Source organism: Zalophus californianus, chromosome X (genome assembly GCF_009762305.2).
Source record: "Zalophus californianus isolate mZalCal1 chromosome X, mZalCal1.pri.v2, whole genome shotgun sequence".
Lineage (NCBI taxonomy): Eukaryota > Metazoa > Chordata > Mammalia > Carnivora > Otariidae > Zalophus > Zalophus californianus.
Genome location: NC_045612.1, coordinates 123810540 through 123838106, shown reverse-complemented (window position 1 = coordinate 123838106; position 27567 = coordinate 123810540). Strand labels below are relative to the sequence as shown.

Here is a 27567-nt window from a genome sequence, read left to right as displayed (position 1 = left end):
CTGGAGCAAGAGAAAGAATAAGCTAGCAGTAAGTCTCATTAGGGATAAAAAAAAGATTGGCAGGACTTGAAACCCTCGTGCCACAAGGGTATTTTCCTATATGTTCAGTGTGTGCAATATGGCTTTTAGAAAAAGCACAAAGGAGACACGGTGCATGTTGTGAGCAATGACCATCGTGAGCCTCCCCCTCCCCCCGCGCTTCCGGATGCCGGCCGCACAGGTGCTGCCCAACTGTAAGCACAAATCTGTTTTTAAAACACAAGAGAAAAGGGAACTCGGGCTTCTCTGTGACACGGGCTTAGTAGCCCCTGTGTAAGTTTCCCTTTGGAAAAATGACAAGGCTTGGCAATATATTCTTTCCCCTTCTTGGAGGACTGTTCTTGCTTCGTGCCACACCGGGTGTGGTCACACACCGCGGGCGGAAGGAGGAAGAGGCTGAGAGCAGAACTGCGTGCTAACATGGAGCCATGAATTTGGGGCTGTCCTAAGTGTGCAACTGTTTCCTTTACATCTGCCTGCTCTGCTTCTCCAGCCTGGCCGGTGCGTGTCAGAGCCTGATGCCCTCGTGTAAAGGGTGCAGAAGGGGCCTCTGTCCGCGGCGGTCTGGGTGCAGGATGGGGTCCCCGCCAGACAGCAGCGTGCGTGAGGTGGGAAGCACAGGCCGAGGAGAGCGGTAGAAGTACAAGCTCAGGCTCCGCCCATCCTGCCAGTCGCTGGAGTCGGCAGTGGGGGATGGGGGGGCGGGGGGATGCGCATGGTGCGGGGGGGACGCACACCGCGGGAGGTACCCGGGCTGGGGGGTGCGCACCGGGCTGGAGGGGAAATGCGCATGGAGGATGCGCACCCGGGAGCCACGGGCCCTCTCCCCAGAGGTCACAGGCAGGCAGACAGAAGCAGGCCACCGTGCACACCAGAGAGTGAGCAGGGAGCCTCGCAGGCCTGCTGTGTCCCCTTGGGTGGCTGAAATGCTTCTCTGCAGGCGGGAATGTACGCTTTACACGGGAACACACTGCAAGCCCACGTGAGCCACCAAGGACACCTCTTGGCAGCTCTTTCAAGAACGCTTTCATGTGGCGTGGAACAAAGACATCTGTAGCAAGAGGTGAGTTAGCTGATGCTCCATCCTAACTTCAAGATAAGTGGGTCTAAAAGCTGTTTACAAATGCAAATAGGCTAGGTCCAAGCCCTTAGCAGAGTGGTTTTTGATTCTTCTTTCTACCGGACACATTATACAGGTTCAGCTTCTTCTTACCTTCAGAGTTTGCAGAGATGAGAAGTCAAGGGTTGGCTGGGCCCCTGAAAATAAGGCTGATTTCCTACCATTGCAAGGCATGCCTAAGTAAAACCACTAAAAGCCTCACCCCTGCCCACAAAAAAATTTAATAAACCCTGCTTCTGTTCATTTCTTTCTCTGATTTTCAAGTAGGTTTCCCTTTTTAAAAAAGCTTCTTTTTCTTTCTTTTTCTTTACTGAAGGCCCCCAACTTTGGAGGCAGCTTAGGGAAAAATAAAAGGAACAGCGTTGGCGAGCATGCGTTGGGACAAGTCAAAGCCAGTAAAAAACTATTTCTGCAGACCCACTGACTTGTTTTATCTTACTATCTTAAAGTTAAGTGATCACATAGGATTCTAAAAATGCTGTACTTGTTGCTTTAGGAAATATTCAAAAGAAAAATGTTCTCCTTACAGATCACAGATCAGCACATTAGACAGCTGGGGCCATGCCTTTGGGTGTTTTAAAGTGTGCTGCTATATTATAGACATGTCACTGGCATCACCACCGTGGACAGGTCACCACCGTCTTAACCATTCTTTGTTGCCACCACTCTGTAATTCACTCATTCGGCCTGTTTGGAAGAACGCGTGGAGGAGGGGACTGCCAGAGTTCCTAGCCCCCAGGAGTTAATGTTCTTTCAGAATCAACAGGAAAGTGTCGGTGCCGTGAGTCGGGTAAGGAGTCGTAGCATGCACTGCACGAGGAGCTGCTAGTCAGGGACATGGCAAAGCAAGGCACTAAAGGATCGCCAGGGGCGTATAGAAGTCGGCAGAGGAAACATTACGTCGTGGTGCCAAGATTCCGAAAATAATGCAAACCTGTCGTCCAGTTAAGATGAGACACACAGCAACTCGGAAGCATTTCTGACCTGGGAGTTGCCTACGAAGCACGTCTTTCATCTCTGCGTTCTGTGAGCTGCGTCGTGCGGACAAGGGACCGAGCTCCCAGGGAAGGTTGTGAGCGGAGGAAGGAACGAGTGAGCCGAAGGAGCATTCTGCTTTCCCAGGTATGTTGTTACTACTCAGTAGCCGGGGGGGGGGGAGCTCTGGGTGGGTCATACACCTGGCCCACCTTCCCGTGTGTCTTGTGCGCGGGCCCAGTGGAGCCCGGGAGCAGCGAGACGCGGGCAGTGTGACGGCCGCCGCTCACCTGGGTGATGCCGGACGAGGTCTCGGCGCCGCTGCTTCTGTTGTGGGCACAGACCTCCGGGAGCCACCGCACATGGTATCGGCTGACGCTGGGATCTGAAAGGTCAGAGAGAGCACAGGCTGGGGCCACAATGCACCTGGGCCGCTGCTCTGGGGGCGGGAGGGGGCACACTGCAGTTCCACGGTGACAGGACGAAGGACGCAGGCCGGGCTGCAGGACCCTGGGCATCGTCAGGAGGACATTCTAGGAGAGAACCGGGTACGGTGCAAGAAAGTGCAGGAAAGTCACGGTAGAACGCCCGCAACGAGGTGTTGAGGGGAACCTCGTTCCTGGTTCTGGGCCGAGCGCGCCCCGACAGGAGAGGGTGGCCCTTGGCCAGGGAGTGTCCGTTCCCGCAACGGGGAGTCCTCACCGCAAGTGTGAGTCCTACAGTTTGCGGCGAAAGCTGAGAGAGCATGCAACCCGTGCAAAATCGACAGCCTGTCCTCAGGCCGGGATGCACTCCCTTGTGCAGGGGAGCGTTCCTGCCGCACGAGGCCCGGAGCAGCCCCTGCCCTGGCGCCGAGGCCGCGTGTGTGATCCCCCCGAACCCTGACTTGCTGGGGAGCTCAGGCCAGAACGCTGACGCTGCAAGCCTGTCCTTCCCGGGCCGGGCAGCATATTCCCTGCACAGCGCTGGACTCTGGGCCATCCCTCAGATAAACGAGGAGGAGTACCTCGCCGAGTGTGGGGGGGGGGGTCTGGCCAGTGTCAGGTTTATTCACCGACCCGCGCGTCCAAGGGTGTGACAGGGCGCCACTCTGACACTAACATCTCATCCCCCGTGTTCCCACCAAGTGCTGGATGGAGCTTTGCTGACGGGAAGACGCTTTGATGCCATGGGTGGTTCTGGTGGGAACTTGCTTTGAGCACTTTGGAATGAGAAAAGAAGTTTGAATCCGAGAGGATGAGCGGTTATCAAGCAGGCCCCCTCGGTGTTTACTTAAAAGGGGAACCCCTTCCTGGAGGCTTTAAGATTTACACAGCAGGCATCGGGAAAAAAATGTACGTTATACGCAAGTATGAGGCTACTGAATGAATCCATCTGCTTGCATTCAAGTGGTGCTCTTCCCGGCATATAACAGAGTAACCACGCAGAAACAGCTGTTCCCGGGGATCTTAAAAACTAACAGGGCTATAGAAACAACAAACAATGTACATAGGCAGGGTCTGCGGTAGGCTAGAAGGTAATTTGGCTACAGATTAATACGGAACGTAAGGGGGCAGGTGTATTGCCAAAGGTTACAATTGTGCAACAGTGGCTGGCTCTGAAGATCTTTCTTTTTTTTTTAATATTTTTATTTATTTATTTGAGAAAGAGAGAGCACAAGCGGGGGTGGGGAGGTAGAAGTAGAGGGAGAGGGAGAAGCAGACTCCCCATTGAGCGGGGCTCCATCCCAGGACCCTGAGATCATGGCCTGAGCCACAGGCAGACGCTTGACCAACTGAGCCCCCGGTTGTCTCCAGGCAACCCCTGGAGATCTAACTTTCAAGCGAAGACGGGGATGACGCCTGGAGGTTGGCGTGGGCAGTGTAGATGGCTGTGGGCAGACCTGGCGGTGGCGTGGACAGAGTAGATGGCCGTGGGCAGTGTAGATGGCCATGGACAGTGTAAATGGCCGTGGGCAGGTCTGGTGGTTGGCATGGGCAGTGTAGATGGCCGTGAGCAGACCTGGTGGTGGCATGGACAGAGTAGATGGCCGTGGGCAGGCCTGGTGGTGGCATGGGCAGTGTAGATGACGGTGGGCAGTGTAGATGGCCGTGAGCAGACCTGGCAGTTGGTGTGGGCAGTGTAGATGGCCATAGGCAGGCCTGGTGGTTGGCGTGGGCGGTGTAGATGGCCGTGGGCAGGCCTGGTGGTGGCGTGGGTGGTGTAGATGGCCATGGGCGGTGTAGATGGCCATGGGCAGTGTAGATGGCCAAGGGCAGTGCAAATGGCCGTGGCAGGTCTGGTGGTTGGCATGGGTGGTGTAGATGGCCGTGAGCAGACCTGGCAGTGGCGTGGGCAGTGGAGAAGGCCGTGGACAGTGTAGATGGCTGTGGGCAGTGTAGATGGCCGTGGGCAGACCTGGCAGTGGCGTGGGCAGTGGAGAAGGCCATGGACAGTGTAGATGGCTGTGGGCAGTGTAGATGGCCGTGGGCAGACCTGGCAGTGGCGTGGGCAGTGGAGAAGGCCATGGACAGTGTAGATGGCTGTGGGCAGTGTAGATGGCCGTGGGCAGACCTGGCAGTGGCGTGGGCAGTGTAGATGGCCATGGGCAGGCCTGGCGGTTGGCGTGGGCGGTATAGATGGCTGTGGGCAGACCTGGCGGTGGCATGGGCAGTATAGATGGCCGTGGGTGGTGTAGATGGCCGTGGGCGGTGTAGATGGCCATGGGCAGACCTGGCGGTGGCATGGACAAAGTAAATGGGCGTGGGTGGTGTAGATGGCCGTGGGCGGTGTAGATGGCCGTGGGCGGTGTAGATGGCCATGGGCAGACCTGGCGGTGGCATGGACAGAGTAAATGGGCGTGGGCGGTGTAGATGGCCGTGGGCAGACGTGGTGGCATGGACAGTGTAGATGGCCATGGGCAGGCCTGGCAGTTGGTGTGGGAGGTGTAGATGGCCATGGGCAGGCCTGGTGGATGGCGTGGGCGGTGTAGATGACTGTGAGCAGGTCCTCTGGCCAGCACCGCCCACACAACTGTCTATGATGTTGAAAATATTCTACATGTGGTGGCCCCTAGTCACTCCTGCCTGTAAAGCAGCTGAAATATTGCTAGTGTGACTGAAGAATCAAATTCTTAGTTCACTGTAATCAATTTACATTCAGACAACTACAGGTTGCTAATGGCTACCATAAGGGATGGTGAGTTCTGGCTGCAGGGAAGCAGGTAAGAAAGCCATGAAGTAGGAACGGATTCTTGTCCACTGTGGGGCTGACGTTCCCTGTTCAGGGGATTGATTCCAGTTTGCTGTAAGACAGTGATATATGGTATACAGTTGATACCTGAGGACTCTAGGGACTCTAAGAATCCTATGCATTCTTTACAACATGGTCCTGTTTTCCTAAGAGGAGGCACTGTGACATTCGGTCACCTCCCTCAACTCCATCCGGTGACACCGGGTCACCCCCTTCAACTCCATGCAGTCACACTCAGTCACCCCCTTCTGCATCCGGTGACACGCAGTCACCCCCAACTCCATCCGGTGACACGCAGTCACCCCCTTCTACTCCATCCGGTGACACACGGTCACCCCTTCTACTCCATCCGGTGACACGTGGTCACCCCCAACTCCATCCGGTGACACTCGGTCACCCCCTTCTGCATCCGGTGACACGCGGTCACCCCCAACTCCATCCGGTGACACTCGGTCACCCCCTTCTACTCAATCCGGTGACACACGGTCACCCCTTTTACTCCGGTGACATGTGGTCACCCCCCTTGACTCCGGTGACAGGCGGTCACCCCCCTTGATTCCATCCAGCGACAGGCGGTCACCCCCCCTTGACTCCGTCCGGTGACAGACGGCCACCCCCTTCTGCATCAGGTGACACGCGGTCACCCCCTTCTCCATCCGGTGACATGCGGTCACCCCCCCTTGACTCCGGTGACAGGCGGTCACCCCCCTTGACTCCGACCGGTGACACACGGTCACCTCCTTCTACTCCACCTGGTGACACTCGGTCACCCCCTTGGCTCTGGTGACACGCGGTCACCTCCTTCACCTCTGTCCAGTGACATGCGGTCACTCCCTTCAACTCCACCCCCCGTCAGCTCTAGACGCTGCTTTGCCCAAGTTCATGGCCCTCCCATCTCTGTATACCCCACCTCTATGAACAATGTCATTTATCCCCACGGCGTCCAGTACCATTTTCTTGGACTTGCAGGGAAGATGGCAGAGTGGGAAGATCCGAGGCTCACATCACCACACAGATACAGCAGGACTCCCCCTGCAGTGTGTCAGCGTACGTAACCCAGAAAACCTCCTGAAGACCGGCAGGACAGACTCTGCACAGCTACATGCAGACAAGACGCCACTTCGAAGAGAGTATACGAAGGGTGGGGACACGGTTGGCAATGAACCCAACCTGCAGGAGTGTCCCCAGAGAGAGGGACTCCATGGGCGTGGAGACGGAAAGAAAGAGAGCCTCACCCCAGCCTCCCGAGGCACAGGGCACCCACGTAGGGAAGACAAAGCCCCATCGCATCTGGCTCTGAAAAGCAGAGGGATATAATTCCACAAATTCCTCCATCCGTAGGGCTGAACACCTGGAACTCTCAAACTGAGCGGGTATGACTGGAGAGCTGGAGGGTGAGAGGAAATGGGGTCCCCAGCCTTAAAGAGACCGCACAGAAGCAGCACTATGCAAAACACCCGGGCTACACAGCACAGAGATTTGTTTCCTAGTCTCAAAATGTGTGCTGCAGGGGCAGGGATCTTTGGGAAATTTCTCCAAGAACAAAAGAGGAGCAGGCACCATTTCCCTCCCCCCACCCCCACCTCGATACACAGACACCTGCTGGACCCATGCAGCACAAATACTGTCCTTGCTAACACAGCCCCGAAGCCGGAGCTCAGCTGCAAGCCCACCCCTACAGGAGGCCCTCAGGAACCTCGCCGATGGCACACACTCTGCCCCCACATGCTCCAGAGCTACCCACCCACTCCAGCACCGTTTTGGCCAGAGCCCATCAAAAGCGGTGTCACAAGCCTGGCACTGTGCAAACATCACCTCCAAAGTGACGCCTGCCCTGGGGACAAGGGAAGGGAGCCGACATGCTGTCTGACTGCAGCCTCATTAATGGGCTGGGGGCCCACATCGGGGCTGACTGCAGGCCGACCCACCAGCACACGCTTCTCAGAGGACGACACGGAGCGCGGAGAGCATGCCCTCTACTTGGGAGCTACTGCAGCTCTGGCAAATGCCAGGTCTCACCCACCTCAAGTCCCTCATGGCCCTACACTGGCCCATCAGCACCACAGGGACCAGTCCCTGCCCAAGACGGGCAAGGAGAGCAGACGCCTGGCCTGAAGGCAAATGCAGCTCAGCCACAACAGTAGGGCTCATGCGACACACACAGGAGACACCTCTGAAGGCCAGGCCCTGGTGAACCAAGACACCGCACAGCAGGACATGACAACCCTTCATAAGGCCACTGCTTTCAAGAGCAGGAGACGTCGAAAAGAGGGGGAGAGAAGGAAAAAGAACTACAAAAACAACTGTAAAACAAGTAACCAAATGGCAGTAAGTACATACCTATCAAAAATTACTCTGACTGTAAATGGACTAAACACTCCAGTCAAAAGACATCCATCATCCACAGGATAAAAAAAGCAAGCCCCGTCTACGTGCTGCCTGCAAGAGACTCATTTCAGGCCTAAGGACACATGCAGACTGAAAGTGAGGGGACAGAAAAACATTCGTCATACAAAGGGAAGTGATAAGGAAGCCTGCGTAGCAATACTTAAATCAGAAGAGTCTTTAAAACAAAGACTGTAACAAAAAACAAAGGACGCTACATAATCATAATGGGAACAATTCAACAAAGATACAACAATTGTAAATATTTATGCACCCATATGGGAGCACACAATGACATAAACCAGTTAATAAAAAGGAAGTAATTGATAATAATACAATAATAGCAGGGGACTTTAAATAACACCCCACTCACATCAGTGGATAGGTCAACTAAGCAGCAAATCAACAAGGAAACAGTGGCTTCGAATGACACACTGGACCAGTTGGATCCAACAGATATATTCAGAACATTCCATCCTCAAACGGCAGAACACACATTCTTTTCAAGTGCACATGGGACATTCTCCAGAGTAGATCACATATTGGGCTACAAAACAAGTCTCGACAAATTCAAAAAGACTGAATCCTGCTATAGGTATCTTTCCCAACCACAGCACTATGAAACTAGAAATCAACCAAGCACAAGAAAAAAATCTAGAAAGAACACAAATACATGCAGGTTACATAACATGCTACTAAATAATGATGGGATCACCCATGAAATCAAAGAGGAAATCAAAAGTACATGAAGACAAATGAAAATGAAAACACATGCTTCAAAATCTTTGGGATGCATTAAAGCTGTTCTAAGAGGAAAGCTTAGAGCAATACAGGCCTACCTCAAGAAGCAAGAAAAATCTCAAACTAACCTTACACCTAAAGAAGCTGGAACAAGAAGAACAAAACCCAAACCAGTAAAAGGAAGGAAATAGTAAAGATGAGAGTGGAAATAAATGAAACAAACAAACAAACAAAAACAACAGATCAGTGAAACCAGGAGCTGGTTCTTTGAAAATAGCAACAAAATTGATACACCTTTAGCCAGATTCATTAAAAAAGAAAGAAAAAGAAAGAGAGAGGACTCAAATAAAGTCGTGGGGCGCCTGGGTGGCTTAGTCAGTTAAGTGACTGCCTTCAGCTCAGGTCAGGGTAACAGGGTCCTGGGATCGAGCCCCATGTTGGGCTCCCTGCTCAGCTGCTTCTCCCTCTCCCCTTCCTCCCCGCTCGTGCTCTCTCTGTCAAATAAATAGATAAAATCTTAAAAAACAAAAACAAAATCAGAACTGAAAGAGGAGAAATAACAACCAACACCACAAAGGATTAACAGAGAATATTATGAACAATTATACGCCAACAAACTGGACAACCTACAAGAAATGGGTAAGTTCCTAGAAACATATACCTCCCAAAATTAAATCAGGAAGAAATAGAAACTTTGAACAGACTGATTATCAGAAAGGAAATTGAATCAGTAATAATAATAATTTAAAAACTCCCAACAAACACAAGTCTAGGACCAGACAGCTTCACAGTCAAATTCTACCATTTAAAGAAGAGTTAATACCTATTCTTCTCAAACTATTCCAAAAAACAGAAGGAAAGCTTCCAAATTCATTGTATAATGCCAGCATTACCCTGATACCAAAACCAGATAAAGACCAAAAAAAAAAAAAAAAGGAACTACAGGCCAATATTGTTGATGAAGATAGATGCAAAAGTCCTCAGCAAAATATCAGCAAATCAAATCCAACAATACATTAACAAAATCATTCTCCACCATCAAGTAGGATTTATTCCTGGGACACAAGGGTGGTTCAATATTTGCAAGCCAATCAATGTGATATATCATATCAACAAGACAAAGGACAAAAACCATATCATTTCAAGAGATGCAAAAAAAAAAAGCATTTGACAGAGTACAACATCCACCCAAGATAACCCTGAACAAAGTAGGTTTAGAGGGAACATACCTGAACATAATAAAGGCCACCTATGAAAAACACACAGCTAACATTATACTCAATGGTGAAAACCTGAGAGCTTTTCTCCTAAGGTCAGAAATAAGACAAGGACGTCCACTCTCACCACTTTTATTCAAAATAATAGTGAAAGGCAAAGCCACAGCAGTCATACAGGAAAAAGAAATAAAATGCATCCACATTGGTAAGGAAAAGGTAAAACTTTCACTATTTGCAGGTGACACGATACTATATATAGATAAGCCTAAAATTCCCCCCCAAAAACTAATAGAACTGATCAGTTAATACAGTAAAATTGCGGGATATGAAACCAATATCCAGAAATCTGTTGCATTTCTATATACTGATACCAACATAGCAGAAAAATTAACAATCCTTTACAATTGCACCAAAAATAATAAAGTACCTAGGAATAAACTTAATCAAGGAAGTAAAAGACCTGTACTCTGAAAGCTATAAAACATTGATGAGAGAAACTGAAGAGCCTGGATGGCTCAGCTGGTAGAGCATGTGACTCCTGAATTTTAGGGTCAAGCCCTATGTTGGGCATGGAGCCTACTCGAAAGAAAGAAAGAAAAAAACTGGAGATGACACAAACAGATGGAAGGAAATTCCATGCTCTTGGATTTTGGAGGAACAAATATTCTTAAAATGCTCATACTATCCAAAGCAATCTACACACTTAATGCAATCAAAATACCAAGAGCATTTTTCACACAGCTAGAACAATCCTAAAATTTATATGGGACTACAGAAGACTCTGAATAGGCAAAGTACTCTTGAAAAAGAACAAAACTGGAGGTATCACAATCTCAGATATCAAGATACAGTACAAAGCTGTAGTCATCAAAACCGAATGGTACTGCCATAAAAACAGACACGTAGATCAGTGGAACAGAATGGAGAGAACCCAGAAATAAACCTATAATTATATGTTCATTAGTCTTTCACCAAGGAGGCAAGAATATGCAATGGGAAAATGTCTCTTCAACACATGGTTTTGGGAGAACTGAACAGATACACACAAAAGAATGAAACTGGACCACTTTCTTACATCATACACAAATATAAGTTCAAAATGGATTAAAGACCTAAATGGGAGACCTGAAACCATAAACATCCTCCAAGAGAGCACAGGCAGTAATGTCTCTGACGTCAGCCCTAGCAACATTTTTCTAGATATATCTCGGGAGGCAAATAGCAAAAATAAATTATTGGGACTTCATCAAAATTAAAACCTTGTGCACAGTGAAGGAAACAACAGAACTAAAAGCCAACTAAATGGGAGAAGATACTTACAAATGACATATCCAATAAAGGGTTAGTATCCAAAATATATAAAGAACTGATACAACTCAACACCAAAACCCCAAATAACCCAATTAAAAAATGGGCAGAACAAATGAACAGACCTTTCCCTAAAGAAGACATACAGATGGCCAACAGACCCATGAGAAGATGCTCAACACCAGGGAAATGCAAATCAAAACTATGGGATACCACCTCACACCTGTCAGAATGGCTCAAATAAAAAACCCAGAGGAAACCAGTGTTGGCAAGGATGTGGTGAAAAGGGAACTCTCATGCACTGTTGGTGGGAACGCAAACTGGTGCAACCACTCTGGAAAACAGTATGGGAGTACCTCAAGTAATTAAAAACAGAATTACCACATGATCCAGTAATTCTGCTACTGGGTATTTACCCCAAAATACAAAAACACTAATTCAGAAAGCTATATGCACCCCTATGTTTATAGCAGCATTATTTACAACAGCCAAATTATGAAAGCAGCCCAAGTGTCCATCAGTTGATGGATAAAGATGTGGTGTGTACACACACACACACACACACATGGAATATTATTCAGGCATAGAAAAGAATGAAGTCTTACCATTTGTAACACCATCGATGGATCTAGAGAGTATGATGCTAAGTGAAATCAGTCAGAGGAAGTCAGAGAAAGACAAATACCATATGATTTCACTCATATGTGGGATTTAAGAAACAAGCAGCAGGAAAAAGAGACAAACCATGAAACAGACTCTTAACTCTAGACAACTGGTGGTTACCAGAGGAGGGGATGGGCCAGTCAGTAAAACAGGTGAAAGGGATGAAGAATACACTCATCATGATGAGCACTGAGTAATATACGGAAGTGCTGGATTAAATATTAAATATTAAATACAGTGGCATCTGTATTGGCATCAGAGGCTAATAAGACACTGTACGTTAACTGCACTGGAATGAAAATAAAATATAAAAACTAATTAAAAAGGATACATCCACCCCCTAAAGAACTGCTGAATCACTAAATTGTAGACCTAAAAGTACAGACCATTGTATGTTAATTATACTGGGATTTTTTTCAAAATGTAGACCATAAAATACTCAACGCCTGTATGTTAGCCAGGTTGTATCCATGTAACTCATTTATACAAATATCTTGTCTTTAGTTTCATCCTGGCAGTTATGAAAATCCTGCAAGTGTGTATTTAGGATATGACTTCAGGACCCAATCTAGAACTAGAATATTAAAAACAGCACCATCAAATCAAATGTTTCCTAAGGGGATACATGTGAAAATTCTATGCCAAATGCCTTGTGTTGCTCTGGTTCTTGAAATTAAGTTCTTCCACAAATAAATTATAAAGTACTTGAGAAGTATTTTTAAATTCTGAAATTTACTTTCAGTGTGCTTCAACTGCGCTTCAAAAAGTAGATGTATCTAATTTGTTTCTAAAATGTACTTAACTCACAGTGTCTGGCATAAGTTAAAGGATGCAAAAAAAATTTTTTTAGGATTATTTTAGAGAGCGAGCGAGCAAGTGAGCAAACATAAGCAGAAGGGCAGAGGGAGAGAGAGAATCCCAAGCAGACTCCCCACTGAGCGTGGAGCCCGACATGGGGCTCAATCCCAGGACCCTGAGATCATGACCGGACCCCAAACCAAGAGTCAGACACTCAACGGACTGCACCACCCAGGCGCCCCAATGCCGCAAAATTTTTAATTAAATGTTAATCTCTAAATTCCAAAAGTCTAATGATCAAGAGTGCTGGGGTGACTGAAATCAGAGCTCTGAGAAAGAGGCCATCTTGGAGTGCCACGGGACAGCCACCGTCACCAAGAACGGGAAGTCACAACACTGGCGGCCAGGCCCAAACACTTGGAAACGCATCAGAAAATGCCAGTTCCCCAGGGCAGGAATTTCTGTTCTTTGCAGCATCTCCGACACCAGAAATAGCACCTGGTATGTACTAGGTGCTCAATCAATGTTAGTTGAATGACATCCTTTCACGAACTAATGTTGCCTTTATATTTGTAAAAATGCTTTCGTCAGACAGACTTTCTGACTTTGTACAATTTTGTAAAAGAAAAATTTTTAACATCTACTACGCAGAAGGCATTTCTACTCAACGTAGATGTATGAATGTTTTCTGTCTCTTTCTGAGCTAATTTTTCATATTTTTGGAGTGCAAACACTAAGTCTAAACCAAAAAGCCTAAAAGAATCAATTGTGGATTCTGTTGTCACACAGGAAAACCAAACTGTTGTCTGTAGAATAAAATTACTAATTAATAAAAGTAGCTCAGTGAACTGTTCCTTTTAGAACTACAAATTCACTGTTGAGGATATTTATTTCCTTCCAGAGCATTCACTATTATAACCCAGCTACCATAGGCACTCAGTTGGGCTAACATGATGTTTGAGTCATTCCCCTACAAAATCATATGCTGTGTCATCATAAATAATACAAAAAAAAAAAAAAAAGGAAGTTCTCTCTTTGGTAAACTTCAGGGGAAGTGAACAGATTTGTGCTTTTGAGTTCCTAGCTCCAAGTCCAAAACCAACATGCTGGCCACCCTCATTTATAGGAAATGTGACAGATATCTAGAAACCAATTTCTACTTAGAATTTTGTGTCAGTTAGTGAACAAGATTCTCGTCTACTCCGATTTGTCACAAGCATTCAGTTTTTTTGAGGTTTTCAACTCAGTGTATCCACTGGTGGAAATTAGTTACGATTCAAGAATATACAATTCAGGTACTTGTGTCAGACTGTAAAACCACTCGAGATAGGTCTATCGAGCTGCATACGATGCACACAACGTATGATTGTACAGTCAGAAAGTCCAGAAAAACCAGCCAAAGTGTCCTTTTCCAGGACAGAGAAAGATCTCATATTCACATTCTACACAGAATTTGTAGAAGAGCAGGACTCTGGGTTGACTTAAAAGGTGTCTCGTTTCCTACACTTGTGATAGTTATGAAGAGCACATGCTTCATCAATGTCTGGAGAAACTCTGGTTTGGGATTCTGTAGGTCCCGTGTGTCTGCCTAACGGGCTTCTGGAAGGAGAACAAATGTGGGATGAGTTTGGACCACATGCTCTGCACCCTGGTGAGCGCTAGACCAACCCAAAGTTTCCACAGTCTCCTTCTACGGAGCACACAGGGACGCTCCACTGAGTTTTAGATGTTAATTTGGCTTTCAAATTTAAAATCAAAAGGGAAATGGGATGGATATATTTTAAGGTAAAGGGCTTTTATGGAAAAAAGACAAAACTCTAGTTAGAGCATGACTTGTTCTTGGTCCCTAAGTGGCCATGTGATGTGGTGGAAATCAACCTCTATGCGCAGACTCCAACAGCAAAGCAACTACCTCACTGCGCCGTGCTTCCAGTTCAATCCACATTCTGACCACATAACTAAATCCTGAGCTCCAGGGTTATGTACAGAAAGGAATGTGTAGATACAGTGCATGTACGTACACACAACCACACACACACACACACACACATCATGCACACACACCACACGTGCACACACACACGCACAATCTTTGAGAAAAACAACTCCTTGGCTGTCATGCACTCCAGTCATTGCTGTATGGGATTACTGACCATTTCCCGCTGCTGACAGAGGCAGTGATGGTTGACCCCGTTTCATCTGCCAAACTGAATGCTTAGAATTATCGCATTTGGACTGCAAATTCAATCTAGAACATTTGTGAAGTATCATACTCTGCTGTCTGCAGAGGAGGAAAACAGAGTTGGTCCTAAAGGCACAAGAAGCCTCTAGCTCAGAGGCACTCACCCTCCTTCCTGAAGTCCTGTCTCCCCTCTGCCCTTGGGCCACTCCAGGGCTCCACCTACGGGAAACCCCATAAGAACCCTGACATTTATGGGGTGATTAACTTTGTGCTGGGCACTGTCCCCAAGCATTGGGTACGTATACTCTCATTTAATCCCCACAACAAACCTATGAGGTAGTCTATCACTATCCCTTTAGTTCATCATGTTAATAGAATAAAGGAGAAGAAGTCACTGATCTTGTCATTACTTTCAGGAAGAATATTTGATAAAAATCAATATGCATCCATGATAAAAACATTGTAGATAAGAGCAGTAGGGGATGGGGTGCCTGGGTGGCTCAGTGGGTTCAGTGTCTCCCTTTTGCTCAGGTCATGATCTCAGGGTCCTGGGATCGAGCCCCACGCTGGGCTCCCTGCTCAGCGGGGAGTCTGCTTCTTCCTCTCCCTCTACCCCTCCCCCTGCTCGTGCACACTCTGTCTCTCTTTTTCTCTCCCTCTAAAATTAATAAAATCTCAAAAAAAAAAAAAAAGCAGTAGGGGATGTTCTTCATCTGGTAAAGGGTATCTGCAGAAATTACAGTTAGACATCATGCCTGGGGTTAAGGTGCTCAATAACCGTATTGTGCAAATCATATCACGGTAGAAATGTACATCAAACCATCACATAGTGCACCTTCAATATGCACAATGTTCTAGGTCAAGTCTGTCTCCATAAAGCTGGGAAAAATAGCAGCACAGAAATTTTCATATAAAATCCGTTATGTATTGCACACACTTGTAGTCATACACACATGCACACAGATCCCATTACATCACCCACTGCCCCTCTGAGATGGGCACTGTTATTCCCATCTTATACATGAGAAACTGATGTGCTGAGTGGTGAGTGATTTGCAGGACATCACATGGTGAGTGGTTCACCTGGGCTTTTAAACAAAATACATCTCATTTTAAAGACTTAAACTCTGTGTTATTGTGGTTCAAACAGTTTACAAGCACGCAATGTTTTACATATAATAATTCCCTACAGATGTTTAGTACAGTGACTTTTCTCAGCAATCAGTACTGTTAACTTGTTTCCATATAATTAGTCAGAATTACTAGTACATCATCAACCAAGTAACCAAGAAGAAGGAAAGAAAGCGGCAGTTCTGTTTAATCTCTACTTTGAATAAACAGAAATGAAGGAGTCAAAAATAAAAAAATAAACATCACGTCTGCAGTGATCACCCCTACTCCACCCTGTACTGAATGTCGCAGCTAGCATTAAAGAAAGGGAGAGAAGGAAAACGTCAAAGGTGTGGAAAGGAAAATATAACAATCTCATTATGTACATGCTACACGATTGCTTTCATAGACAAATGGGAAAGGATCATCATATGAAATACTGTAATGAGCAAGGGAATATAACAATATAGTCAGATTTGCCATCAAGGCATAAAGAGAAGATGTAAATATATGACAGCCAAAGTTAGAAAATAAAACTGAAGAGATTCCTTACATACAGAAACATCAGAATAACGTCAGACCTGTCCACAGAGACCTGGCAAGCCAGAAGGGCCTGGAAAGACATATTCAGGATACTGAACGAGAAGAACATGCAGCCAAGAACACTTTATCTGGCAAGGCTGTCATTTAGAATGGATGGAGAGATGCAGAGCTTCCAAGACCAGCAGAAACTGAAAGAATATGTGACCACTAAGCCGGCCCTGCAAGAAATATTAAGGGGGGGTTCTATAAAAGGAGAAAGACCCTAAGAGTGATATACAACAGAAATTTACAGGGACAATCTATAAAAACAACATCTTCACAGGCAACATGATGACAATTAATTCATATCTTTCAATAATCACTCTTCAGTGTGAACGGCCTAAATGCTCCCATAAAATGGCACAGGGTTGCAGACTGGATAAAAAGACAGGACCCATCCATATGCTGCCTACAAGAGACTCATTTTGAACCTAAAGATACATCCAGACTGAAAGTGAAGGGATGGAGATCCATCTTCCATGCCAATGGGCCTCAAAAGAAAGCTGGGGTAGCAATTCTTATATCAGACAAATTAGATTTTAAGCTAAAGACTGTAGCTGGAGACACAGAAGGACACTATATCATTCTTAAAGGGTCTGTCCAACAAGAAGATCTAATAATTGTAAATATCTACGCCCCCAACATGGGAGCAGCCATCTACATAAGCCAACTGTTAACCAAAATAGAGAGTCATATTGATAACAATACGTTAATTGTAGGAGACCTCAATACTCCACTCTCAGCAATGGACAGATCATCTAGGCAGAAAATCAACAAAGAAACAAGAGCTTTGAATGATACACTGGACCAGATGGACCTCATAGATATATACAGAACAGTCCACCCTGAAACAACAGAATACTCATTCTTCTCGAGCACACACGGAACTTTCTCCAGAACAGACCTCATACTGGGTCACAAATCAGGTCTCAACCGATACCAAAAGACTGAGATTATTCCCTGCATCTTCTCAGACCATAATGCTTTAAAACTGGAACTCAAGCGCAAGAAAAAATTTGGAAGAAATTCAAACACTTGGAAGCTAAAGGCTACCCTGCTCAGGAATGTTTGGGTCAACCAGGAAATCAAAGAAGAACTTAAAGAATTCATGGAAACCAATGAGAACGAAAACACATCAGTCCAAAACCTATGGGATACTGCAAAGGTGGTCCTAAGGGGGGAAATACATAGCCATCCAAGTCTCACTCAAAAAAATAGAAAAATCCCGAATTCACCAACTAAGTTTACACCTTAAAGAACTAGAGAAAAAGCAACAAACGATGCCTAAGCCATGCATTAGAAGAGAAATAATTAAGATTAGAGCAGAGATCAATGAATTAGAAACCAGAAACACAGTAGATCAGATCAACAAAACTAGAAGCTGGTTCTTTGAAAGAATTAATAAGATCGATAAACCACTGGCCAAACTTATCCAAAAGAAAAGAGAAAGGACCCAAATTAATAAAACTATGAATGAAAGGGGAGAGATCACGACTAACACGGAGGAAATAGAAACAATTATTAGACATTACCATCAACAACTACAGGCCAATAAATTGAGCAACGTGGAAGAAATGGATGCCTTCCTGGAAACCTATAAATTGCCAAGACTGAAACAGGAAGAAATTGACAACCTGAATAGGCCAATAACCAGTAACGAGATTGAAGCAGAGATCAAAAACCTCCCGAAAAACAAGAGTCCAGGGCCTGATGGATTCCCTGGGGAATTCTACCAAACATTCAAAGAAGAAATAATACCTATTCTCCTGAAGCTGTTTCAAAAAACAGAAACAGAAGGAACGCTTCCAGACTCCATTCTATGAGGCCAGCATTACCTTAACCCCCAAACCAGGCAAAGGCCCCCTCAAAAAGGAGAATTTCAGACCAATATCCCTGATGAATATGGATTCCAAAATTCTCAACAAAATCCTAGCTAATAGGATCCAACAATACATTAAAAGGATCATCCACCATGACCAAGTGGGATGCAAGGGTGGTTCAACATTCGCAAATCAATGTGAGAGAACACAGTAATAAGAGGAGAGAAAAGAACCATATGGTCCTTTCAATGGATGCAGAAAAAGCATTTGACAAAATACAGCATCCTTTCCTGATTAACACTCTTCAGAGTATAGGGATGGAGGGGACATTCCTCAAATTCATAAAATCCAATCTGTGAAAAACCCTCAGTGAATATCCTCCTCACTGGGGAAAAGCTGAGAGCCTTTCCCTTAAGATCAGGAACACAACAAGGATGCCCACTCTCGCCACTATTGTCCAATATAGTACTAGAAGTCCTAGCAACAGCAATCAGACAACAAAAAGAATTAAAAGGTATTCACATTGGCAAAGAGGAAGTCAAACTCTCTCTCTTCGCAGATGACATGATATCTTATGTGGAAAATCCAAGACTCCACCCCCAAATTACTAGAACTCATACAGCAATTCAGTAATGTGGCAGGATACAAAATCAATGCACAGAAATCAGTTGCTTTTTTAAACACTAATAATACAACTGTAGAAAAAGAAATTAGAGAAACGATTCCATTTACAATAGCACCAAAAACCATAAGATACCTTGGAATAAACCTAACCAAAGAGGTAAAGGATCTATACTCTAGGAACTACAGAACACTCATGAAAGAAATTGAAGAAGACACAAAAAGATGGAAAAATATTCCATGCCCATGGATCGGAAGAATAAACATTGTTAAAATGTCTATGTTACCCAGAGCCATCTATACCTTCAACGCCATCCCGATCAAAATTCCAATGACTCTTTTCAAAGTGCTGGAACAAACAATCCTAAAATTTGTATGGAGTCAGGAAAGACCCTGAATCGCCAAGGAAATGTTGAAAAAGAAAAACAAAGCTAGGGGTATCATGTTGCCTGATTTCAAGCTATATTACAAAGCAGTGATCACCAAGACGGCATGGTACTGGCACAAAAACAGACATAAAGACCAATGGAACAGAATAGAGAACCCAGATATGGACCCTCAACTCTGTGGTCAAATAATCTTCGACAAAGCAGGAAAAAATAATGCAATGGAAAAAAGACAGTCTCTTCAATAAATGGTGCTGGGAAAACTGGACAGCCACGTGCAGAAGAACGAAACTCGACCATTCTCTAACACCATACACAAAGATAAACTCAAAATGGATGAAAGACCTCAACGTGAGACAGGACTCCATCAAAATCCTAGAGGAGAACATAGGCAGTAACCTCTTTGACATCGCCCACAGCAACTTCTTTCAAGATACATCTCCAACGGCTAGTGAAACAAAAGCAAAAATGAACTTTTGGGACTTCATCAAGATAAAAAGCTTCTGCACAGCAAAGGAAACAGTCAACAAAACAAAGAGGCAACCCACAGAATGGGAGAAGATATTTGCAAATGACATATTATCAGGTAAAGGGCTGATATCCAAGATCTATAAAGGACTTCTCAAACTCAACACCCACAAAACAAATAATCAAGTCAAAAAATGGGCATGAACAGACACTTCTCCAAAGAAGACATGCAAATGGCTAACAGACACATGAAAAAGTGTTCATCATCTTTAGCCATCAGGGAAATTCAAATCAAAATCACACTGAGAAGATGTGGTGTGTGTATATATATATATATATATATATATATATATATATATATATATATACAATGGAATATTATGCAGCCATCAAAAGGAAGGAAATCTTGCCATCTGCAACGACGTGGATGGAACTGGAGGGTGTTATGCTGAGCGAAATAAGTCAATCAGAGAAAGACATGTATCATATGACCTCACTGATATGAGGAATTCTTAATCTCAGGAAACAAACTGAGGGTTGCTGGAGTGGTGGGGGGCGGGAGGGATGGGGTGGCTGGGTGATAGACATGGAGGAGGGTACGTGCTATGGTGAGCGCTGTGAATTGTGCAAGACTGTTGAATCATAGACCTGTACCTCTGAAACAAATAATAAAAACAGAAGAAGATAGTAGGAAGGGTAAAATGATGGGGGGGAACCGGAGGGGGAGACGAACCATGAGAGACGATGGACTCTGAGAAACAAACTGAGGGTTCTAGAGGGGAGGGGGGTGGGGGGATGGGTTAGCCTGGTGATGGATATTAAAGAGGGCACGTATTGAATGGAGCGCTGGGTGTTATACGCAAACAATGAATCATGGAACACTACATCAAAAACTAATGATGTAATGTATGGTGATTAACATAATAAAATTAAAAAAAAAATCACATTGAGATACCACCTTACACCAGTTAGAATGGCAAAAATTGACAAGGCAAGAAACAACAAATGTTGGCGAGGTTGTGGAGAAAGGGGAACCCTCTTACACTGTTGGTGGGAATGCAAGTTGGTACAGCCACTTTGGAAAACAGTGTGGAGGTGCCTCAAAAAATTAAAAATAGAGCTACCCTATGACCCAGCAATTGCACTCCTGGGTATTTACCCCAAAGACACAGAGGTAGTGAAAAGAAGGGCCATATGCACGCCAATGTTCACGGCAGCAATGTCCGTAATAGCCAAACTGTGGAAAGAGCCGAGATGCCCTTCAACAGATGAATGGATAAAGAAGATGTGGTCCATATATACAATGGACTATTACTCAGCCATCAGAAAGGATGAATACCCAACTTTTACATCCACATGGAGGGGACTGGAGGAGATGATGCTAAGTGAAATAAGTCAAGCAGAGAAAGTCAATTATCATATGGTTTCACTTATTTGTAGAACATAAGGAACAGCAGGGAGGACGTTAGGAGAAGGAAGGGAAAAATGAAGGGGGTAAGTCGGAGGGGGAGACGAACCATGAGAGACTATGGACTCTGAGAAACAGAGGGTTTTAGAGGGGAGGGGTGCGGGGGGGTGGGTTCGCCTGGTGATGGGTATTAAAGAGGGCACGTACTGCATGAAGCACTGGGTGTCATATGAAAACAATGAATTGTGGATCACTACATCAAAAACTAATGATGCATGGTGACTAACATAACATAATAAAATAAAATTAAAAAAAAAGAAAACTGAGGAAAAGTATACATGTATGTAAAGGGATCAAAATAAACACAAACGCCTTAGAATAATAATAAAAGTATTATAACCTCTGCATTATATATTATAAATCACTGTTCAGAGAAAATTTGAAAAACCTGAATAAAGTTATACGTCAAGTGGAGATTTTTAAGATGTGAATTTTGCAGTCATTACCATATAGATTGATTGTAATTTCAACAAAGATCTTACAAAGGTTTTGTGGAGATTGGCAAATTGATGCAAATACTGATATAAAAATACAAAGGGCCAAGAAGAGTCAAGACAATCTGAAAATGAAGTAAAAAAAAAAACAAGAACTATGATTAAAAATATTTACAAATCGGGCACCTGGGTGGCTCAGTTGGTTAAGCGACTGCCTTTGGCTCAGGTCATGATCCCAGGCTCCTGGGATCGAGTCCCGCATCGGGCTCCCTGCTCAGCGGGGAGCCTGCTTCTCCCTCTGACCCTCCCCCCCTCATGTACTCTCTGTCTCTCTCTCTCATTCTTGCTCTCTCAAATAAATAAATAAATCTTTAAAAAAAAATCCAAGCTCAGACAACATGGAGTTATCAAGACGCAGGTGCCAGAAGAGCTCAAGTCAAAAAGATGGGAATTCCACACGGCAGAGAGAGTGGGGCGCACTGGGACAATCGTGCCCTGCAAGTGGGAATGGCCGGTGCAACCACTGTGGGAAACTGTCGGTGTCTTCCAAAGCTCCGCATGCTCGAATCACCCAAGAGTCCCCCCTCGTCCGGGAGAATATGTATATCAAAGGCCTGTGTTCACAGCAGCACTGTGCTGCAGAGCCCATCAGCAGGACAAACCAAATCCCCCAGCACCGGCTGAAAAGAGCCATCAGTGGAGCTCTACCAGGGGCTAGGAGCAGCACTAGACATGGATGAATTAGTGCGTCCTGCAACAGAATGCGTCCGTTTCCCATTTCCTATATCGTGTTCACTGCAAGAGGCCCAGTACACACCGTATGGGTTCAAGTTGTATACATTTCAAATATCGGCAAAACCAACCTTCACGTTTAGAAGTCATGATGGCAGTGCTTGCTCTTGTATGCTTAAGATGTATTCTCAATGTTTATATTTCTATTTCATTATAAAAGATGTTTATATTTTCAATATTATGGCAATGTTTTACTATTGATATATCGATATACAGTTCTAATCTAAAATTGGTAAATAGAATAAACTTTGTAATTTAATATTTATTCTAAAACCTATTAAACTTAGGAATAGGAATATATATTAATAATTTTTAATTTAATAAATAACACTGAATAAATACAAGTTAGTTTTAATTAATATATGAGAGTAATAAAACATTAATATTCATTGTAATATTATTTTAGCTGCAGAATGCATGTCGGCAGCTTGGAAGAAAATTCTGGAACAAGAACTCCAACACCAATATTCCTTTTTTTTTTTTTTTATACACGTAAGTTCCATGCCCAGCATGGATCCCACGATGGGGCCTGAATTCACAACCCTGAGATCAAGACCTGAACTAAGATCAAGAGTCAGATGCTCAACCGATTGAGTCATCCAGGCGCCCTTCTAACTCCAATATTCTGTGTGGCACACGGGCTGATATCCTGAGTAACACTGCACTTCAGAAGAACTGGAAGAACTGTTAAAACCCAACTCTTAAAACAATCTATTTTTCTTTTGTTTTCAAAAGGCATACGAGTGATAAACATGGAAATGTAGATCAGATAATTCCAAAAATACTATTTCAATAACGCAAAAAAAATCTTAATAAAGAAAACCAAAGGAAATGAATTTATCCTAAAGACAACTATTCAAACAAATACTCAAACAGAATTAATTCTAAGGGTAAATCTTCCTTGCAGTATTAACTGTAAAATGGAAACTCTGAAGGCCTCCAAGAGTTTGGCTGTAGTGGAATGATGGTGTTTTAGGATATTGTTGTGTGTCCCTACACAGCAGCGAGTTAAACACGGCACCACAAATACAGGATAATGCAGAATGCTCCCATGTTATATGAAAGTGCGTATGTTCTACATAAAAATATTATATATCTGTGTGAATAAAAACAAATGAGGGAAGAACAGAAGTGTAGGAAACTTTCAAAAGGACATCTGCCAAAACGCTGTTTCTAAGAGATAGTACTGAAGTAAGTGACTTCTTTCTCTATTTTCCAAGTTATTGGGGTTGTGCATCTTTTTTTAAAAGATTTTATTTACTTATTTATTTGAGAGAGAGAGAGAGAGAGAGAGAACAAGCAGGGGGAGCGGCAGGCAGAGGGAGAGGGAGAAGCAGGCTTCCCGATGAGCAGGGAGCCCAATGCAGGGCTCAATTCCAGGACCCTGGGACCATGACCTGAGCCGAAGGCAGACGCTTAACGACTGAGCCACCCAGGCGCTCCTGTGCATCTTTTTTTAAACAAAAAACTAATTTAGAACAAAAATTTACAGTGTAGAATAATGAGTATCTTGATTGTTTGGGAGACAAGACTGGCCTTCTGGGAAAGCAGTAAAGACAGGCTAACATCCCTGAGACGATAAAATGCAACTGGCTGACCGATGCTGATTTCCAAACATGATGCGGATTCCTGGCAAAGAAGGGGCAGCTCACTCAGACTTCACAACAGCAAGGCATTTAAAAAAAAAGGATCTAAATGTTTTGTTCGGGCTCTATTTTCCTTAATATCAACACAGTGGTGGGAGCGCCTGGGTGGCTAGTCGGTTAAGCGTCTGCCTCTTGGTTTCAGCTCAGGTCATGATCTCACGGTCATGAGATCGATCCCCACATTGGGCTCTGTGCTGATCATTGAGTCTGCTTAGATTCTCCCTCTCCCTCTGCCCCTCCCCTCGCTCATGTTTTCTCTCTCTCTCTCTCTAAAATAAATACATCTTTAAAAAAAAACTGTCAACACCATGGCTCAACCTTGACTTTTTCACTAGCCACCTAATGTCGCTGGGCTACTCGATGCAGATAACAAATCATCAGAGAATGTTTGCGCACCTTCAGTCTTTTTCCAGTAGACCTTCACCTGCAGTTGGTTGTCTTGATAGAAGGGGGCTCCGATTTCCAGGAGGCGCGCGGGCCGTCGTTGCTGGAAAGGAGGCTGCATGTGCATCACGCTCTTTCTGGTTTTCCCAGGCTGCTCTTCTGCAACAAAGTACAACATTGTGATTTCCTGGTCAGAAAGAATCGGTAATCAGTACACGTTCACTGGGCGGGAAAGCTGCTCTGATTTAAAAGAGGTATGGCTGGTATTTTTCATTATATATGTATTTTTTGTAGCTGTGAAGAAAGTAAGTGAAATACTATGAAAATACCAACTGGCCTGGGAACAACACAGAGAGCTTTTCATAGACGTACCAGCATTAGACATCAATGCCCGGAGCGAGGCCCTAAATGTTCAGTCGACTTTGTACATGAAATACTAGGAGTCGGCAAATGCAGTGCAATGATACATTAGATTGGGAATGGAGTTGAAGGGTGCATTGATTCACTCATTCATGCTTTCCCGTCAGTACTTAGTGACCACTTCCTAAGCGTCAGGCAGTGAGCCAGAGGCCGTACATACAAAGCTCAGGCACCCGGGGCTCCTGCAAGACCACCAGGCAGGTGTGCACGTGATCCCACACACAGTGCAGAGTGCTCCCAAAGGCTCGCTCACAGGACATCGTCGAGGAGAGAACACACAGGGAGGAGGGAAGGAGTTGTTTGCGTCTCACAAGCTGCTGCTGCCTATTCTTTGGAAAAGTAGCCAAAGAGTGTCTTGGGAACAAGAGTTATAACAATGGGACGGGACGGTTGCCGTAGGAGAGGGGATGCTTTAGGAAAGACGAGACTGAGTACGTGTGCATAGTCACTGCTATTTCTTAACATGATCTTCCCCCGTGGTCAGTGTCAACACTGCATTCACCGCGTACTTACTGCAAAGCAAGGACAGTGTAAACGTGGTTCAGAATGATCCCAAGCCTCAGATGTCCCACACGCAGTGGCACTCAGAGAAAGTCTCTAATCGAACAGAACACCAGGAAACATTCTTCCGAATCAGGTAATTCAAACTTTGATTTCCACCACCCTAGGCTAGGCTGTTTCTTCTCCGTTGCTGTGCTGTGGCACGATCTGGCTCTGGTTTTAGTGTTCTTTCTATTTTGCTGTTTTAATGTAGCTGCATCTTTCCCATTTGTGCCCTTCTTAATTCCTACAATCTGTCGGGCTCCTTCGTCAGTACGTTTCAGACCCCGTTAGCTCAGAATGCACCAGCCCACGCTCCTTGTCCGTGCCGGGTACAACCCTTTGTCCTCCCAAAGTCCCCACCTGCCATCCTCAGAGATGATTTCCCATGATGTACGGAAACAAACCGTCCTCAGCATATCCATATTCTCCCAGCTTTCAATCACTTTTCCCCCCTTCAATTTGTTCCTCCAGCTGAATCTTGAACCCCGGGAGTGGCAGACCCTATTCGAACCTCCCTGGATTTCCACTGTTCCATATGCTTGTTTCTCCAGGGCACATTTCCCTCTGCTGCAGCAAGACCAATCCACCTAATGTTTTCTCCAGGTGTACACCTGGTGCTCTTTGGTGTGCTTGACGAGCTTCCACACCATTCTATTTCTATTCATACAGCTGTCCTATGTTCAGTTAATTTGCTAGAGTGGCTCACAATCAACTGTTTAGTCGAGGGCTGGGCAGCAAATAGTTTTGGCTTCGGGGCCCGCACGGCCTCACCCAAGTACTGAGCTCTCATGATGACACAAAAGCAGCCACAGGTGATCTGTGAACAAGGGAGTGTGGCCGTGGGCCAATACCATTTTATTTACAAAAACCGGCGGTGGGCCGGATGTGGCCTCTGGGCCATCGTTTGCAGACCCCCAAGGAAGTGACGTTAGCCTGCACATATTAAACACAAAAACCGCGAGGTTCAAAAATACTAAGCACAGTGTCCGGTTTCACGCAATTCAAGCAGTAGTGAGGTTGAGCTGTAATCCCAGGGCCATCTCATGTCAAGCTCATGCTCCCCCATCACCACCCATCCCCTCCTTTTAGAGAGCAAGGTGATTATCTACGTGGTTTAGTAATAAGGATCTCAGAACGTTCCACTGGCCTCAAATCTCTCCTTTACCCAACCCCTAGTTTTGGAAGTGGCGTGGTCAGAAATTCCACAGGACTTTCCTGCTTTCTGATTCCCAGTAGCCTTGTGGAGAACAGTGTGAGCTGCACCGATTGTCTACCGATAAGAACCCTTCCCGACAGTTCTGTGAGGTTCGTGGGCTTGGGAAGACAAGAGCACGGGGGAATGATGCCGGTGGGGGAGAAGACTCCTGACCTGTGGTGAGGCCGCATTAGGAGGGGAAAGCTGAGGACCACGGGAGGAAACCTGCATCGACCACCCTCTGGTCCTCACACCAGCACACGCCCTGAATCATCTACACAACGATTCAAAGGAAAGCGACACACGTGACCCAGGTTCTAAGGTACAATGTTGTACTTTAAACAGTTCAAATAAACGTTTGGATCCCCAAGAACATTTATGAGGTTCCAGTCTTCTGCACCCAAATCCAGTGTGTGTACTGGGGGTTTATCACACTGCCGGCTGACCTCAAACACCACCAGGGTGTCCTACAGTTCAGCTCAGTTCGGACACCATCTACCCTAAGACGGCATCGGATCCCCTAGGGACACCATCCACGTCAGGGGGGGCGTCCCCTCTGACACCGTCTACACCATGTCCCTGCAGACGGTATCGGATCCCCTACGGACACCATCCATGTGGGGGGGTGCATCTCCCTCTGACACCGTCTACACCATGTCCCTGCAGATGGTATTGGACCCCCTAGGGACACCGTCCACGTCAGGGGGACATCCCCCTCTCACACCGTCTACACCATCTCCTTGGAGATGGTATCGGATCCTCTACGGACACCATCCATGTCAGGGGGACCATCCCCTCTGACACCGTCTACACCATGTCCCTACAGATGGCATCAGATCCCCTATAGACACCATCCACGTCGGGGAGGAGGGTGTCCCACTCTGACACCATCTACACCATCTCCCTGCAGAGCGTTGGATCTTCTAGGGTAAGGGCTCAGTCCTATAGGGCTGCCCCCCCCCCCCACTTCAGAGACCAATCACAAATCCAGGCTGTCACCTGTGACTCTCGCTACCTGCTATAAAGCGGAGGTTCCAAC

At 45.5% G+C, this 27567-nt stretch overlaps 1 protein-coding gene and 1 long non-coding RNA gene across 6 annotated transcripts in view; one reads left to right on the top strand and one right to left on the bottom strand.

The window, feature by feature from the left end:
• Positions 1-27567, bottom strand: part of ANOS1 (anosmin 1) — a 183998-nt gene that overhangs the window by 4275 nt on the left and 152156 nt on the right. For 3 of the 4 annotated variants that reach the window (XM_027608026.2, XM_027608022.2, XM_027608025.2), the window contains 2 exons: positions 24383-24529; positions 2425-2519 (listed from right to left, as the gene is read on the bottom strand). In XM_027608026.2, the coding sequence (XP_027463827.1) occupies positions 2425-2519; positions 24383-24529 (242 nt within the window). The remainder of the gene's footprint in view (positions 1-2424; positions 2520-24382; positions 24530-27567) is intronic. The other variant, XM_027608023.2, reaches the window with a different exon arrangement.
• On the top strand, positions 385-27512 carry LOC113930675. Of its 2 annotated transcripts, none has more exons than XR_003522577.2 (6): positions 385-540; positions 980-1102; positions 1917-2281; positions 24521-24624; positions 25275-25427; positions 26567-27512. It is a non-coding gene; the product is annotated as an uncharacterized LOC113930675 (long non-coding RNA). The 2 variants fall into 2 exon arrangements; XR_003522576.2 differs by having other exon boundaries at positions 1689-2281.